The sequence below is a fragment of the Esox lucius genome, chromosome 5 (genome assembly GCF_011004845.1).
Source record: "Esox lucius isolate fEsoLuc1 chromosome 5, fEsoLuc1.pri, whole genome shotgun sequence".
In the NCBI taxonomy this organism is placed as follows: Eukaryota; Metazoa; Chordata; class Actinopteri; order Esociformes; family Esocidae; genus Esox; species Esox lucius.
Window position 1 is genome coordinate 13685000 of NC_047573.1, and position 14818 is coordinate 13699817.

At 41.4% G+C, this 14818-nt stretch overlaps 1 protein-coding gene across 7 annotated transcripts in view; it reads left to right on the plus strand.

The window, feature by feature from the left end:
* Nucleotides 1-14818, plus strand: part of camk2g1 (calcium/calmodulin-dependent protein kinase (CaM kinase) II gamma 1) — a 43355-nt gene that overhangs the window by 12436 nt on the left and 16101 nt on the right. For all 7 annotated transcript variants that reach the window (XM_013133915.3, XM_010864090.3, XM_010864106.4 and 4 more), the window contains exons 3-8: nucleotides 3756-3815; nucleotides 9431-9485; nucleotides 9650-9715; nucleotides 11457-11529; nucleotides 14299-14401; nucleotides 14513-14596. In XM_013133915.3, the coding sequence (XP_012989369.1) occupies nucleotides 3756-3815; nucleotides 9431-9485; nucleotides 9650-9715; nucleotides 11457-11529; nucleotides 14299-14401; nucleotides 14513-14596 (441 nt within the window). The remainder of the gene's footprint in view (nucleotides 1-3755; nucleotides 3816-9430; nucleotides 9486-9649; nucleotides 9716-11456; nucleotides 11530-14298; nucleotides 14402-14512; nucleotides 14597-14818) is intronic.

Below are 14818 nucleotides of genomic sequence, written 5' to 3' on the forward strand. Positions count from 1 at the left end.
TACAAACCAATGGTGGGATGTACCAGAGACAGGTTTATTTAACTTGAAATCACTGCACACAGGTGGACTCCATTCAACTAATTACATGACTTCTAAAGACAACTGGTTGCCTCGCAACTCATTCGGGTATAATGGCAACGGGGGTGAATACTTATGCAGGCAATTATTTTCTGATTTGTAGTTATAAGTAACTTAGATAACACTTTAGATTTGACTCTGCCGTTAGGGAATTTTCAGTTTTTTTGTTCTGTTTCAGAAACTGTAATTAAATCTCTTTTAATTTCATGTTGTAACAAAATGAAAAGTGTAGTAATCCGATGGGTTAAATACTTGTGAAATTCCACTGTGGAATCAGTGCGATGTTAGGGGTAACACAGGCGCTGAAAGAAACAAGCTGTTAATGGCGACAGGAGCATGTGGTACTATACTACAGACAGCTTCTCAGGAAAGCCTACTAGCCTGCCTGTGGCAGCAATAGAGCATTATGGTACCTGTTTTGTTTTTTGTTTTGTTTAAATGTTGTAACAAACAAAATAAATTTAGCTTCACCACCATTTGTGAGTGCATGCATATGAGTGCGTGAGAGTTGCTTAGCGCTTCTGTCTGTGTCTGTGTGTTCGTACGTTTTTCTAAACTGTTAGGACCTCTTGGGGTCAAATGTGATCCCAGGAATAAAGTATTTCCTAATGTTCCTAACCTTAAATCCAAGCCTAAAATAGCCCAGTTTCTTATTTGCCTATGGTCCTTACTTTTCCTTGTTTGCCATAGGTTAGTAAACTGATCCAGACTTCTGGTCTGTGCTTGTACTTGGTCCTAACATGTGAAGTAATATGTCTGTGTACACACACACACACACACACACGCACACACACACCCAGGTGTGTGTGGAGGCGGTGTGCCTTGTTGGATTTGAGGATTTGAGTGTCGTTTTTAGCACCATTTGGCCTGTGTGACCTAGCGCACTGTCCCATGGGTAATACGTCTCTGAAAGCTTCACTAAACAGCGTCATAATCAGTTGCATGAAGTGTCTGTGCGTACGTGTGTTTGTGGAGGTGCGTTTGTCATTCCTCTCCGCTACCTGATGTAAGATAGCTGTTGGCCCGCCCCCCGGTGAAGCAGATGGCCAATTAGAGAACAGTAGGAAGTACCAGTCGTTTATAACCCAGCAGCATTATCTGTCATCTACTTCCGCTATGCATATGCCCCACACATACGCATTGTACACGCCCAACACAAGCATGTCCCAGCCACCAGATAATTGAATGAGTCAACAAGAGTTGCAGTAAACCATGTCTCACACACTGCGCCCACAATGGGAGGAGTTGCTATCCGTTTTCTGCAAGGTGACATTTCATGTAGCTCACCCATCCCATCTCTCTAGACTGAGGTTGCTGGAGTTGGGCCATGCAGAGGTAGAGAATCTATAGTTTGCATGGGAAGGAGAAAGGAGTATGTAGGTGGATAAGATGGCAAGACAGTGGGATGGAAGAGGACCGAGGGATGTAGGGAATAGTGCGATGGAAGGAAGGAGAGCGAGAGAGCGAAGGAAGTTAGTTGGCCAGGGTTTTCAGTTTTTGATATTGTTCAGAAGATGTTTAACTTATTCAGTTATGCAATATGAAATTGAAATTGTTGTTTGTGAAGTAATATATATATTTATTTTACCTTAAATAACTGATGCTGTGATTTACTGAATGCGTATCAATACTTTGTCAGTGGGCATTCTCCCTTCCTCTGTTTTAGAGCCCTGAAGCAGTTATTCATTAGATTAATAGGAGTGATCACAGTTACACACACACACACACACACACACACACACAGGTTGACTTATTTTCTCTGCCATCGCCAGGGCTGCCCCCGATTACCTCTGACCTATGTCAGGTGTGTATGTGTGCAGGCACTAGCATGTATGTGTTTCAAGTTCATGTGTCCCCTGCTAGACAAGTGTTTGTACGTGTTCCTCAACTGAATAATAGCGTCTACTTCTACAAATGTCTCTTCCAGGTTATCTAGTAACAATGTTTCTTTAGCCTGTTATAAGTCAATAATAATGTCATTAGCTTGTTAAAACGGAATAATAAACCTGTTATGTAAACACTGTGACACTACATATTACCTTGGAAATAATGGCTGTGGAGCTAAATTAACTGTAGGAATCACAGTATATTTTCCAAGTTAAACACCTTCATTCTATACATTATCTTGCTTATACCTCTGTTGTCAACAAAGAAAATGTGCATACAATTATGTAAATAATCGCATTTGTCATCTGTCAGCCAGGGACTCCACCTAGTCGTTAAGTCTGTTTGTTCTGTATCAGTGGATGCTACCGGTTTTGTTTTCAATATATAGACGATAAACGGTATCTTCGGAAAGTATTCAGACCCCTTGACTTACTCCACATTTTTATTGTTCTGAATGTAATATTTTGGAAAAACATTCTACAAAGAACACCCCAAAATGATCATTAAAAAAGTGTTTAGATGATTAAGTAGTAGTAGCGGCAGTAGTAGTAGCGGCAGTAGTAGTAGCGGTGGTAGTAGCAGTAGCAGTAGTAGCGGTGGAAGTAGTAGTAGCAGCAGTAGTGGTGGTGATGGTGGAAGTAGTTGTAGCAGTGGTGGTAGTAGCGGCAGTAGTAGCGGCGGGAGTAGTAGTAGCGGTAGTGGTGGTGGTGATGGTGGTAGTAGTAGCAGTGGTGGTAGTAGCGGCAGCAGTTGTAGCCGTAATAGTAGCGGTGGTGGTAGCGGTGGTGGTAGCGGTAGCGGTAGTGGTGGTGATGGTGGTAGTAGCGGCAGCAGTTGTAGCGGTAGTAGTAGCGGTGGTGGTAGCGGTAGTGGTAGCGGTGGTGGTGGTACTGGCAGTAGTAATGGTAGCAGCAGTAGTAGTAGTGGCAGTAGCAGTACTAGTAGTAGTAGCAGTAGTCATCTGCAAATATGACTCTCACAGTATTAGTATTGGTCATCTCAAAGCACTGACCTCAACATAATTGAAGTTCTGAAAATGTACGTGGACTGGGAAAAAGAACAAATAGCTGCTCAAGTCAAAAGAAGAGTTATACTTTCTGCTTATTAAAAAAACTAGTAAGATTTGGAAGGGTTTGACATAACATCAGCTGAGTTATTACTAAATCAACATGGACAGGATGCTTAAATGTATCTCTTACTTATTTAGCTTGTCAGTTTACCCTTACTTGTCATGAGAGGCTTCAAAATTGCTCTGCAAAAACAAATCGGTGCAAGCCAGCTAATATCTTCACTATTGAACGTGCATTTAGATTTGTTGGTATATGATTTTTGCTTTTGTTACTTTGTAGCTGTCTATATAATGTTATAATTAGATTTCCAACTCTGTTATAGGAGAGTTTAAAACCCATTCAGTCATTCACTTCTAGCCAATCACAAACAAGTATTGTACAATTGTGTGGTGTAAAATGTATTTATGCACTGGTTGTTCTAAGCTCAACATTTTTATTGGTTGAAAGCTGCTAGCTAATAGCAACAAGGCACCTCTGGAGTTTGTAGTATATTACCAATACACCATGGCTAAGGGATATGTCCAGGCACGCTGTGTTGTTGTGAACAGCCATTGCTATTGTATTTTGGATATAAACCATACACCCTCATGCCTTATTGCTATAAGATATCTCAGCATCTTAAACCTGTGTGTAACAGATAGGGCCATAGGGTATTATTAGCCTGTTATAAGCCTGCTTATAACTGTTATATGCTTTCCTAAAATGTTTCTCTCTTTACAGATCACCAGAAGCTGGAACGAGAGGCTCGCATTTGCCGTCTTCTCAAGCACCCTAACATAGGTTGGTTTGTCTGTCTGTATGTCCATAATGAGGATTAGGAAAAGGCAACGTCTGTTTGAAGACAATGGAAATTCAGGGATTGGGGCTTCAATTTGAATAATTTTTTTAACCTTTTTTTTTTTTTTTTAAACAATGCCCAGGAGGTCCGAGCGTAGGGGAGGTAGATGGGATCTAAAATCAGACGGGAGGCTTCTGTAAACAGCCTCAGCGGCATGAAATTTTGTGCAAACGTCAATACCCAATGAATGAATTGTCATGAGAATCCATACTCATTTATGTTCTTGGTGTAGCCATTCCTCAGTGTTTAGGAACTTTCTTTTGGTCTTGTCTTTGTACCAGCTTTTAACATTTTAGCTTGCTGATTTGAGTATAAACGCAACCTGTTTAAGAACAATGTTTTGTTCATTCTAACCACATAATTCCAGACAACTGGAGTAGTCTCTTAAAATCGTAGTTAAAAAAAATTATAATTAAGTATCGATAAACTATATGCCATTGTCAAAATCATCATTGCTAGGCTGTGGTTGAGCCTATTCTGACCAATAAAAAATGTAAGTTATTTTGCTTTGGTAATTTATAAAGTTTAAATCAAGAAACTATCAATTTGGTGAAAGACTATATTCTCAGTGAGTGAAATTATAATTGTCACATTTCTGTGTTTTCGCTTAATTAACTGGAAGCCGAATCGCTATTTTAATCACTTGTAATACAGAACACCATATCAGTAGATGGTATGGGCATGCATACTAACTAGTAAAACTATTTTCTCTTTAAACACTAGTGCATAATGTTAAAGACATTGTGCTTTATTGTAAGGTAAAGAAAAGCAAGTTCTTTATCAGAATATTTAGATATTTAGTAAATTATGTTCACTGTAATTTAATCTTCAAATTAGTCGTGTTTGATCACAAGCACAATTGCACTCTTCTAACAATTTTTAAAATGTATTTTTGTTTGGGTCATTATCCAATGTCTGGTTGTATTGGTGACAGTCAGTATATGGTCATTAGCTTTGTACCTAAGACATGTTCAGTACCGTTAGTAACGGTTTAGTAATTGATGTGACAAGCTGCCAAAGAAGTTTCAGTTGATCTATTCAGCAGCCAGATGCCCTTCACTTCTGTATTGCAATTAGGGATGGGACGATAGACGATGTTAGTACTAATCGTGATGGAAAATACACACGATTATGACATTGGGGAGAAATTCCATAATGGAGATAATGGTAAATCAGGATAATCCTCACATGAGTGACTTGATAAAGCTCTGCCAGTCGCTGAAGTATCGCTGACTGCTTGTTCTGTTTTACAAGTGGAGTGCACATCTCATCTCACGTTGTACTATGCCGCTAAACTTCCTCTGCAATGTATTGTCAATGAATCTGAATGGCTCTGCTAGCCAGCACCCATATACATGTAGAGTTTTACATGTTTTTGTATTATTGCTAGAAAACCCCTTTGTAATGGATTTTTGAATGCACTGGAACAAGATTTATGACGAATGGAAGAATATCAGTAGAGATGAAAATATGTGGGGTAAGAGAATAGAAGAATTTTGTCAGTTACAATGAAAATGGAAATTTGATTCTTAAATGCAGTCATGAGTTTGGTTTGGATTGTATAGATTTTACAAAACACTTTCCCCAAACTCCATTGCAAGAATGCAATCTTAAATTATGAAAAGGCCCATTATTTCCATCAGCCTATTATCAGTCTCTCCCTGGAGGAAGCGCCAGAATAAACGGCTTTGAATAACTTGAATGTGCTTCACAGTCAGCCATAAAAGTCGCAAGGTCTTCATTGGATAAGGAAATATATATTCCAGCCGAAATATCTTTCAGACACCTAAAATATCTCCTCGATTTGATGTAAAATCAATTCCCAGTCCAACTGGGATCCTAAGTCCCCCATATCTGATCCGAAATATGCTAGAGATAACAGATAATCAGATCTTATTTTTGTCGGATAGGCCTAATTAGTCCGAAAGACAAAAAAGGCTGTATTAAGTCTGTTAAATTGTTTTTACCTTTCTGGCACATACGCATGCATTTTATATTATAGCTTGGCCAGTCTCAGATTTCTTACGATCTGCAGTTTAGTATATTCATGATGACATCCCTATTTTAAAATGTGATGCGAAGAGTCTGTGTATTGTAAACGCATCTCTCTCCCGCTAATTTGTGCTATTTAAATTAATTCAACACAAATTAGCGAACAGATCCATTTATTTATTGAATAGGATATTGCTTGGGCACAAATTACCTGACCTGTGTACATCTGTAGGGCTATAAAGGCGTGTGTGGGGTGTCTGACAGTAGGCTGGTAATTAAAATGAACTTACCTCAAGAGTTAAGGTGCTTCTAAAAGTGTTTTCATCACCACACACATGTAAAGTCAACAGTGTTGTAGGCTATTTATTGCCATTGAAAACGGTGTAATGAATAACAAAATGATTTCCAATTCCTTTACAACAGTGCTAGTCTAACCACTACACTTAGTAGCCTACAGAAAAAGCTTCTGATCACGTCTCCACTTCCCACTTGTGCAAATACCTGTCCATTCCATTACTGTGGAAAATAGCCAGTTGAAACAATGTTGAGCTCAAACTGATATGGCCATCCTATGCCTCGGTGACTGATTTGCGCACTCTTTGCTTTCGACTGCTATACAAGGACAGCGTGGATAAAGACAGCTGAGAGACACTACCTGAACATTTGGAGGGGGTTATTGAATTGGGATCTAAATGTTAGCTTTGCGTTTCAAAGTTGAGTGTTACTACTACACCGCAAGATCTGTTGGTGTCATCCATTTTTGTGAAACGTGCAAATGCAATTTTTACACTCCATAAAATGTTTGCCAAAACGCTACGTGGACAACAGATCTTTGATTTATTGAACTAACATGGATTCCCTTGAATTACAAAGAAGGCCCGTAGCCCTATGCACTATATTCGAGAGCCACCCGTTGTCATTTTTATGCTTAAGAAAGCTCTGATGGCACAGCTACGTGTTGATTTGGGATTAAATTACATTCATTTGACGAAGTGTTGGAACGTGATTAGAGATCCATCATTGGTTTTATAACGCAGAAGACAGTCCAGCAAAACACAGACAGCGACCCCCTGTGACTGATCTTCATGGACCGCTGCTGGTGATTTGAATAATTATGACGTATCTCAAAAATGTTCACTTGTTTCCCTCACCAGGGCCGCAAAGCTCATCGTATTGCTGCCTATTTGCCTTGTCAAGGCTTTTCTGTATTTGAAAATGAATGGAGCTGGCACATCTACAGCGCATCAATGCGCTAAATATGTTTTGGGCATCGTGCTGTGGCACGGTTCAGTATTTGCACTACAATTGGTTCTAAGGCTCGGGAAAAGAAAACATGCTAACTGCGATGAAATAACATACACCTTCAAATACACCGTACAGCAGCATTCCACAGAATATTGTGCATGCCTGATCTGGTTATGTGTTTGATATTAATTTACGGTTCGATCTCCTCAGCACCATCAATGCGCTTTGGTCCACCGGGAGTTAGTTAATTTCCTGTGGAATGCTGGGCTGGGCTTGCAGCGGCAGTTGCACAGCATTTGGTGTGATGCCATGCCTTGGATTTATGCAACAAATGTGTCAGCCTGTATGTGGAATCAGCGAGAAATTTGAATTTCTTTCGCACAGTTAACCAGTTGATGCATTCATAAAACTTTGTGGATTGGCGCTGTAGATGTGATTGAGGCGTACATTTTTGGTCTAGCATTGACTGTTAGTGTTATCGAAGCATTAAGCAGTAAGTACTTAAAATGTATCACATTTGTTAAATTGGTCAGCCCTATATTTTTAACTAGATATTTCACATTTCTTTCTAATTTGAGACGTACTTTCTAATTTGATACCATTGATGGCCACAATTCTGTTCTTTCCCGATGACACCCATACAATCCCACTGCAGCATGAGAGTGTGCATTATGAAAAAATAGTGCTGTCTGTTTTGGGTTAAAGTGGGTGGAAGGCGTAGAGGGGGAGGGAGTGTAGTAACGGGGCATTCACACAGTAGGTGCTATGCTCTACTCAAGCTGGAATGCAAATGCTCCAAGTCTAGGCATAACATTAAACATATGTTTATTGACATTAGCAGGCAGCTAAACTAGCCGTCATTCAATAGCTAGCGTAGCTAGGTAGAAATTATCCACAAATGGACATTGGATTGCTGCTATACACTAATACACTAGAGGCGTAGAACTCTTTATTGCATTCCGTGTAGAGGCGTAGCACTCTTTATTGCATTCCGTGTAGAGGCGTAGCACTCTTTATTGCATTCCGTGTAGAGGCGTAGCACTCTTTATTGCATTCCGTGTAGAGGCGTAGCACTCTTTATTGCATTCCGTGTAGAGGCGTAGCACTCTTTATTGCATTCCGTGTAGAGGCGTAGCACTCTTTATTGCATTCCGTGTAGAGGCGTAGCACTCTTTATTGCATTCCGTGTAGAGGCGTAGATCTCTTTATTGCATTCCGTGTAGTGGCGTAGCACTCTTTATTGCATTCCGTGTAGAGGCGTAGCACTCTTTATTGCATTCCGTGTAGAGGCGTAGCACTCTTTATTGCATTCCGTGTAGAGGCGTAGCACTCTTTATTGCATTCCGTGTAGAGGCGTAGCACTCTTTATTGCATTCCGTGTAGAGGCGTAGCACTCTTTATTGCATTCCGTGTAGAGGCGTAGATCTCTTTATTGCATTCCGTGTAGTGGCGTAGCACTCTTTATTGCATTCCGTGTAGAGGCGTAGCACTCTTTATTGCATTCCGTGTAGAGGCGTAGCACTCTTTATTGCATTCCGTGTAGAGGCGTAGCACTCTTTATTGCATTCCGTGTAGAGGCGTAGCACTCTTTATTGCATTCCGTGTAGAGGCGTAGCACTCTTTATTGCATTCCGTGTAGTGGCGTAGCACTCTTTATTGCATTCCGTGTAGAGGCGTAGCACTCTTTATTGCATTCCGTGTAGAGGCGTAGCACTCTATTGCATCCCTCTCTCACTCCCTCTACTTTCTTCCTTTTTTTTTTTTGTCCCAGATTGTTCTGACCCGCAGGCACGGTCTTCTCTTTTCCCTCTGTCATTCCCTTTCATTTTGGCCTGGACTTCCTTTAAACTTCGGACAAGGAGTGGGACAGATGGAGGGAGACAGGGAGACAGATGGACAAGAGAGTGCGCGGGTAGTGATGAGCACATGCGTACTGTACTTGCTTCAGGGCCGACCTGCTTCTTCTTTATTTATACACCAAATGGACCTTTTCCATAACTTTTAAACTCCTACCTTTAAACAGCCCATTCAGTGGGTCACATTTGCCGTGTCAAACTCCAGACAGGTGGGGTTAGGGGATGTTATCGAGGACAGGCAGGTGGGCTCCCATCCATGTTTTGGTTTATTTGTCCTTATTCCATGATGGTCTTTGCCTGGTTTTGTTTGTCCGTTTTTGTAATGGTCTTTTAGAGAACTGAATAGAAGTTTTACATTTCTTCTACAGTTATGTATTGTTGCTACGAAACAGATGTTAAACAATCATATACTGAGCCCTATGGTATGTAATACTCTATTTTTCAATTTTCACTTTTCTCTCTAGTGAGACTACATGACAGCATCTCGGAGGAAGGCTTTCACTACCTTGTCTTTGACCTGTGAGTACCCCTCATCTCAGGCTTGTTCATCTGCCTCCACGTATGAGCTTTTCCTATGCATGATAACGATCTTGTATCACTCTGTCTTTTTCTTTCTCTCCCTCTGTTCTTCTCTCTCCCTTTCTCTGTCTCTCTCTCTCTCCCTGTCTTTCTGTCTCTCCCAGGGTGACAGGAGGAGAGTTGTTTGAAGACATCGTTGCTAGGGAGTACTACAGCGAGGCGGATGCCAGGTGGGCACTCCCATTTACAGTTACCATGGTAACACCACCGCGCTGCACAGTGTGGGTCAGAACCGTGGGAGAGTGGCGTGTTTTAGCACACCCACTGGGTGATTGTGGGTTCCCTGCATTGCCATGTTAGCTCTTCCTTTCTTCTTCCTATATCCCTAGATGTTCTTAGACTCAAAAACCCATTGACTACTGTTTGCTTTCATAGATGGACTTTTAAGCATTGGGGAAATGTCACTACTATATCCACATGAATAAGACAAAATAGTAGTTTGTTTGTGGGTTCCACAAGTGGTTGTGTTTTTACATTTTGCAATGGTGCAAAAAATTGGTTTTAAATCGATGATTCAATTCAACTCAAAAGCCTGTTTTGTTTAAGGGTGTCTGTCCCTTATTAAAGTTGCCAAAGCCTCTGTCACTGAAATCACTAATTTCCACATCTACGTTGAAATACAAAGTGTGTGTCTATTGTCGATTAAAAACATCTACAAATAATTACATCACATGTTAAAATCAAATTTATTTAATGACTGTCTGTATCCTCTGCGCAACTTCAGTGTCTGTAGAACGTCTACACCCATTTCATTTTTTGCATTTTTTTCCCTTGTCAGTGTCTTGACTGTGTGGTGTTTTCCAGAAATGTCAAAATGAAAATAGTCTTATTTTGCAACACGGCTTTTTCCAATCATACAGTAAACCTGGGTCAATTGAAACCTGACTTATGTTCTGGGGTCAGATTTTCAATACTCCTCTCACTCTCACCCACTCGCTATCATTAGCGGTTGTGTCTGTCATAATTAGATCCGTGCTCTGTTTCACCATGGCTCTATTCTCTCACACACAGGGTCGACCACATAGGGTCAGCCTCATAAGGTCGACCACACAGGGTCGACCACACAGGGTCGACCACATAGGGTCGGCCTCATAAGGTCGACCACACAGGGTCGACCACACAGGGTCGGCCTCATAAGGTCGACCACACAGGGTCAGCCGCACCTCTTTCCCGCGACTGATTTGACATTTTGGAATACATAGAATGGAAGGAAGGGTTGCCATGTGTTAGACGTTTGTATGTAAAGTAATGGTTGACAAATAATAACCGATGTATGAATTATATGTGCTGAGTACCGTTGTTTAAAAGATCTTATTGAAGGGTGAAAAACAATCCGACATTATTTGTCTTGATTTCAGCTTAAGCTGCATGTTCAGTATGTGTTTAGCCTGAAAAATAAATTGTCTTATTTTGTTGATCAATAATGCTGGCTAACTATGCAATTCCGACTTGATTGCTGCCTACCCAACCTGTCCTCCTCCATTAAGCGAAACGGGGGGGGTATAGATTTCTTTGTTAAGCAAGCAGGCTGATAACAAGCAGCATGGTATTGTAGGGCGCTTTCTCCATTCATTGACTCTACTCAGCTTGTAGGTGTAGCCATGATGAGACAGGTTTGTAACTTCAGATTGGGTACCTTGAAAGTCAGATGGAAAAATGTGTGTTGTCCAATCATTAGCAGTGGAGTTTTTTTTAGTAATAGTATCAAAGCCAGTGGCACATTTTCAAAATGCCATGTGTTTTCTGGATCTAGACCAACCCATTGGTTTCTGAGACCAGTTGGAATGGGTTTGCATTTAAAATTTAGTCTGGGAGGTACTCCAAGAAGGTTTGGGTAACCTTTTGTGTTTTCAGTACATGTAGTGATGAAAGAATGACAGAGTTTTCGTTATTATTATTTTTTCTCTCCAGTCAGTGTATCAACCAGATCCTGGAGAGTGTTCAGCATATCCACCAGCATGACATCGTCCACAGGGACCTCAAGGTGAGTGGCATATGCATTTGTGTGGTCCCCTGTTGCTATGACTACCACAAACACACCTCTGCTTGTGGCCATGACAACGCACTGCTCTCTGTTGCTTTCCCTCTCTTTCCCTCCCACTACCCCTCTTTTCAGTCACTTCCCTCCCTCCTTGTCACACTCTGTTTCCCTCTCTAGCCCTCATCTTTTCTAACTGCCTCACTCTCCTTTTTACTCTGTCACTCCTAACCCTTTCCATCCCGCCCTCCCTAGTTGCACAGTCAGGTGGTGCGGCCGTCCTTGACCAGGGTTGTGTGTGTGTGTGTGTGTGTGTGTGCGTGTGTGCGATTTCTGCACTTGAGTGGGTAGGGGGAAACGTTGTCGCACTCTAATGGCAAGGAAACAAGGAGGAACTGACCACACGCAAAAGTAATGGAGATGGAGAAGGGGAGATGAACCCTGAGGTTACCATGACAACTGCCATGACATCAGAGCCGCTTGGATCTGCTGTGATGTCATCACAGCAACCTGGCTTCTCACAGCTCATTGGCTGGGTTGAAATAAGTGAATTCTTATCTAGTGTCTTCCAACGAAACACCATAAAGGCACATAATTGAATCTAACTTAGCTTTTTTGTCTGTGAATAAATAGTACAGAGTGTGAATGGCTTTGAAAGGCTCTGAAAGGCAAAGATAACGTGTGTGTTTGTTCGCTCTTCTGAGGATAGCTGTATTACCTCTTCTGCTGTCTGATTTGTTGGCCTTTTATCCTGATTGGGCTTTTACTGCAGTCCTTTATACACACACACGCGCACACACACACACACACACACTCGCACACAAACTAGCGCACAAACTTAGCATGCAGTCTGCAGTGCTGTCTAAATGACTCCCAAGTGGTTTCCATGACTACAACCCTATGTCCATATAAGGCCGCTGAGAGAATTGTAGGAGTGATGGAGACCCACACACAGTTGAAAATGTGGACAAAATCGGCATAAATGCAACAATATAGATTATTAATTTGGACTTAATAATTCAAATCTTATGACATTAACCAGTCATTGTGAAGCTGAGAATGCACACCCCAGGCTTATATTTGTAGAGTAGCCATTTACACTAGCTTATATAGGGGTTTACCATTGCATATTTAGATAAGGATAAGCGCCTACAATAAAATGCAATGTGCAGCAACATTTTCTGACATTAGGGCTCTGGGTCTGTGCTTTACAGTGCTATGTGGAGTTCTTTTCTCGGACATTCTATGTGGGTGCACCACTCACAACAAGTAACTGCCCCTGTGGGTTCTAGTAAACAGTGCTTTGATGTATTTAAAACCAACTAAACACCCACCTGTCCAAATGTACACTTCACCTTGCCTTATTATGAAATGTGTAATTCACTATCACTGTGTATGATCAACGATAACATCTCAAACCATAGGTTGTTCAGGAGATAATGAGCTTATGATAGTTGTCTTGGGAGCTAAATTATTTACAGCTATCTGAGCATATTTCATGATGTCATTGGATTGTCATGATGTACAACATTGCCAGCTTATATGGCTCAATGCACATTTGTAGTAACCTAGTTTTCCCAAGCCTTTTTCTAACAGCTCTTGATGTCGTTGATGTCGTCTTATCAGGCTTCTCTGTTCAACGCCCAGCGTTCATATCAAAACATGAGATGACTTGGTTGAACGTTTTAAAGATTGTATATACTGTTAATTCAAAACAAGTTTACAGAAAATCTAATCAAAACCAGAATACAAACCTAACTTCTTTGCTGGCATGCTTTGTAAAGAAGAGCATAATGAAAGCATTTGAGTGTTGTTGATCAGCTTGATCATACACAAAATAAAATAGGAATCAAAAATACCCATCCTCTTTTACTCCGCAAGCGGTAGGCTAACTATAACTATACTGAAGCTTGTAGCCAGCAAAGTTTTTGTCTATCCAGGACAAATCCTAAATGCATACTTTGTCCGGCAAAAACCAAGAAGATTTTTCCTAGAATGGGCTGTCCAGCCTAACCAATTCACCTGGCTAGAGTGGTCTTGGTCAGGGAGGTGATCAAAGACCCAATGGTCACTCTGACTGAACTCCAGAGGTTTTGTTTGGAGATGGGAGAATGATTAGATTCGATGAATGTGCCAGAAGGCAGCACTCCACCAATCAGGCCTTTTATGGTAGAGTGGAGAGTGATCAATAAACATAAATAGGCAAATGACAGACCTATTTGGGTTTGCCAAAAGGCACCTGACTCTCAGGCCATGAGAAACAAGATTATTTGGAATGATGAAACCACGATTGAACTCTTTGGGCTTAATGCCTAACATCATGTCTGGAGAAAACTAGTCAATGCTTGTTACCTGACCTATACCATCGCTACGGTAAGGCATGGTGGGGGCAGCGTAGTGGTGTGGGGATGTTTTTCAGGGGCAAGGACTAGAAGACTAATCACGGGTTAGCTGATGATGGACTGAGAAAAGTAGACTGGTCCTTGATTAAAACCTGCACCAGAGCACTCAAGACCTCTGACTTGGGTGGAGGTTCACTTTCAAACAGGACAACTAAGCACCATTAAGCACTCAACGCAGGAGTAGCTTTGGGATGAGGCTGAATGTTCTTGAGTGGCCCAGCCAGAGCCCGGACTTCAACTCGCTCTAACATCTCTAACATGTCATTGAAAGGAGAGACCTTTGAATGACATGCATGCTGGCGGAATATTTTGACTCACATGAGGAATTTAACAGTAACAAGCATCACTGTCCCTCTGTTTCCCCAACCCTCAGCCTGAGAACCTGCTGCTGGCCAGTAAGATGAAGGGAGCAGCAGTGAAACTGGCAGACTTTGGCCTTGCCATTGAGGTGCAGGGAGACCAACAGGCATGGTTTGGTAAGAAAACTTAGACAACAAATGCACTCTGACTTGCACACAAGAAAACATTGTTGTTAATAAAACATACATTTGGGTCTATAACCATCTTTTCATTTTATTTCCGTGTAGGTTTTGCAGGCACTCCTGGCTACCTGTCTCCTGAGGTCCTTAGGAAGGACCCCTACGGCAAGCCTGTGGACATATGGGCCTGTGGTGAGTATTTAACCTCTAACCGTACTGTAGTTGGAGATACATTATCCTCTACAAAACTATCTGGTGGTTACTGGGTTACAAGATTCACCATCACATTCCTTTAAAGGGAATGATGTCTCGTTTCAAATATCAAAGTGCATTTTTCTTGCTGAGGAAGAGTGAGGTAGAGCAAGAACTACGTCTAAAGGTTGTGCGGCTTCCCTGCCCTCACCCTCACTGCCG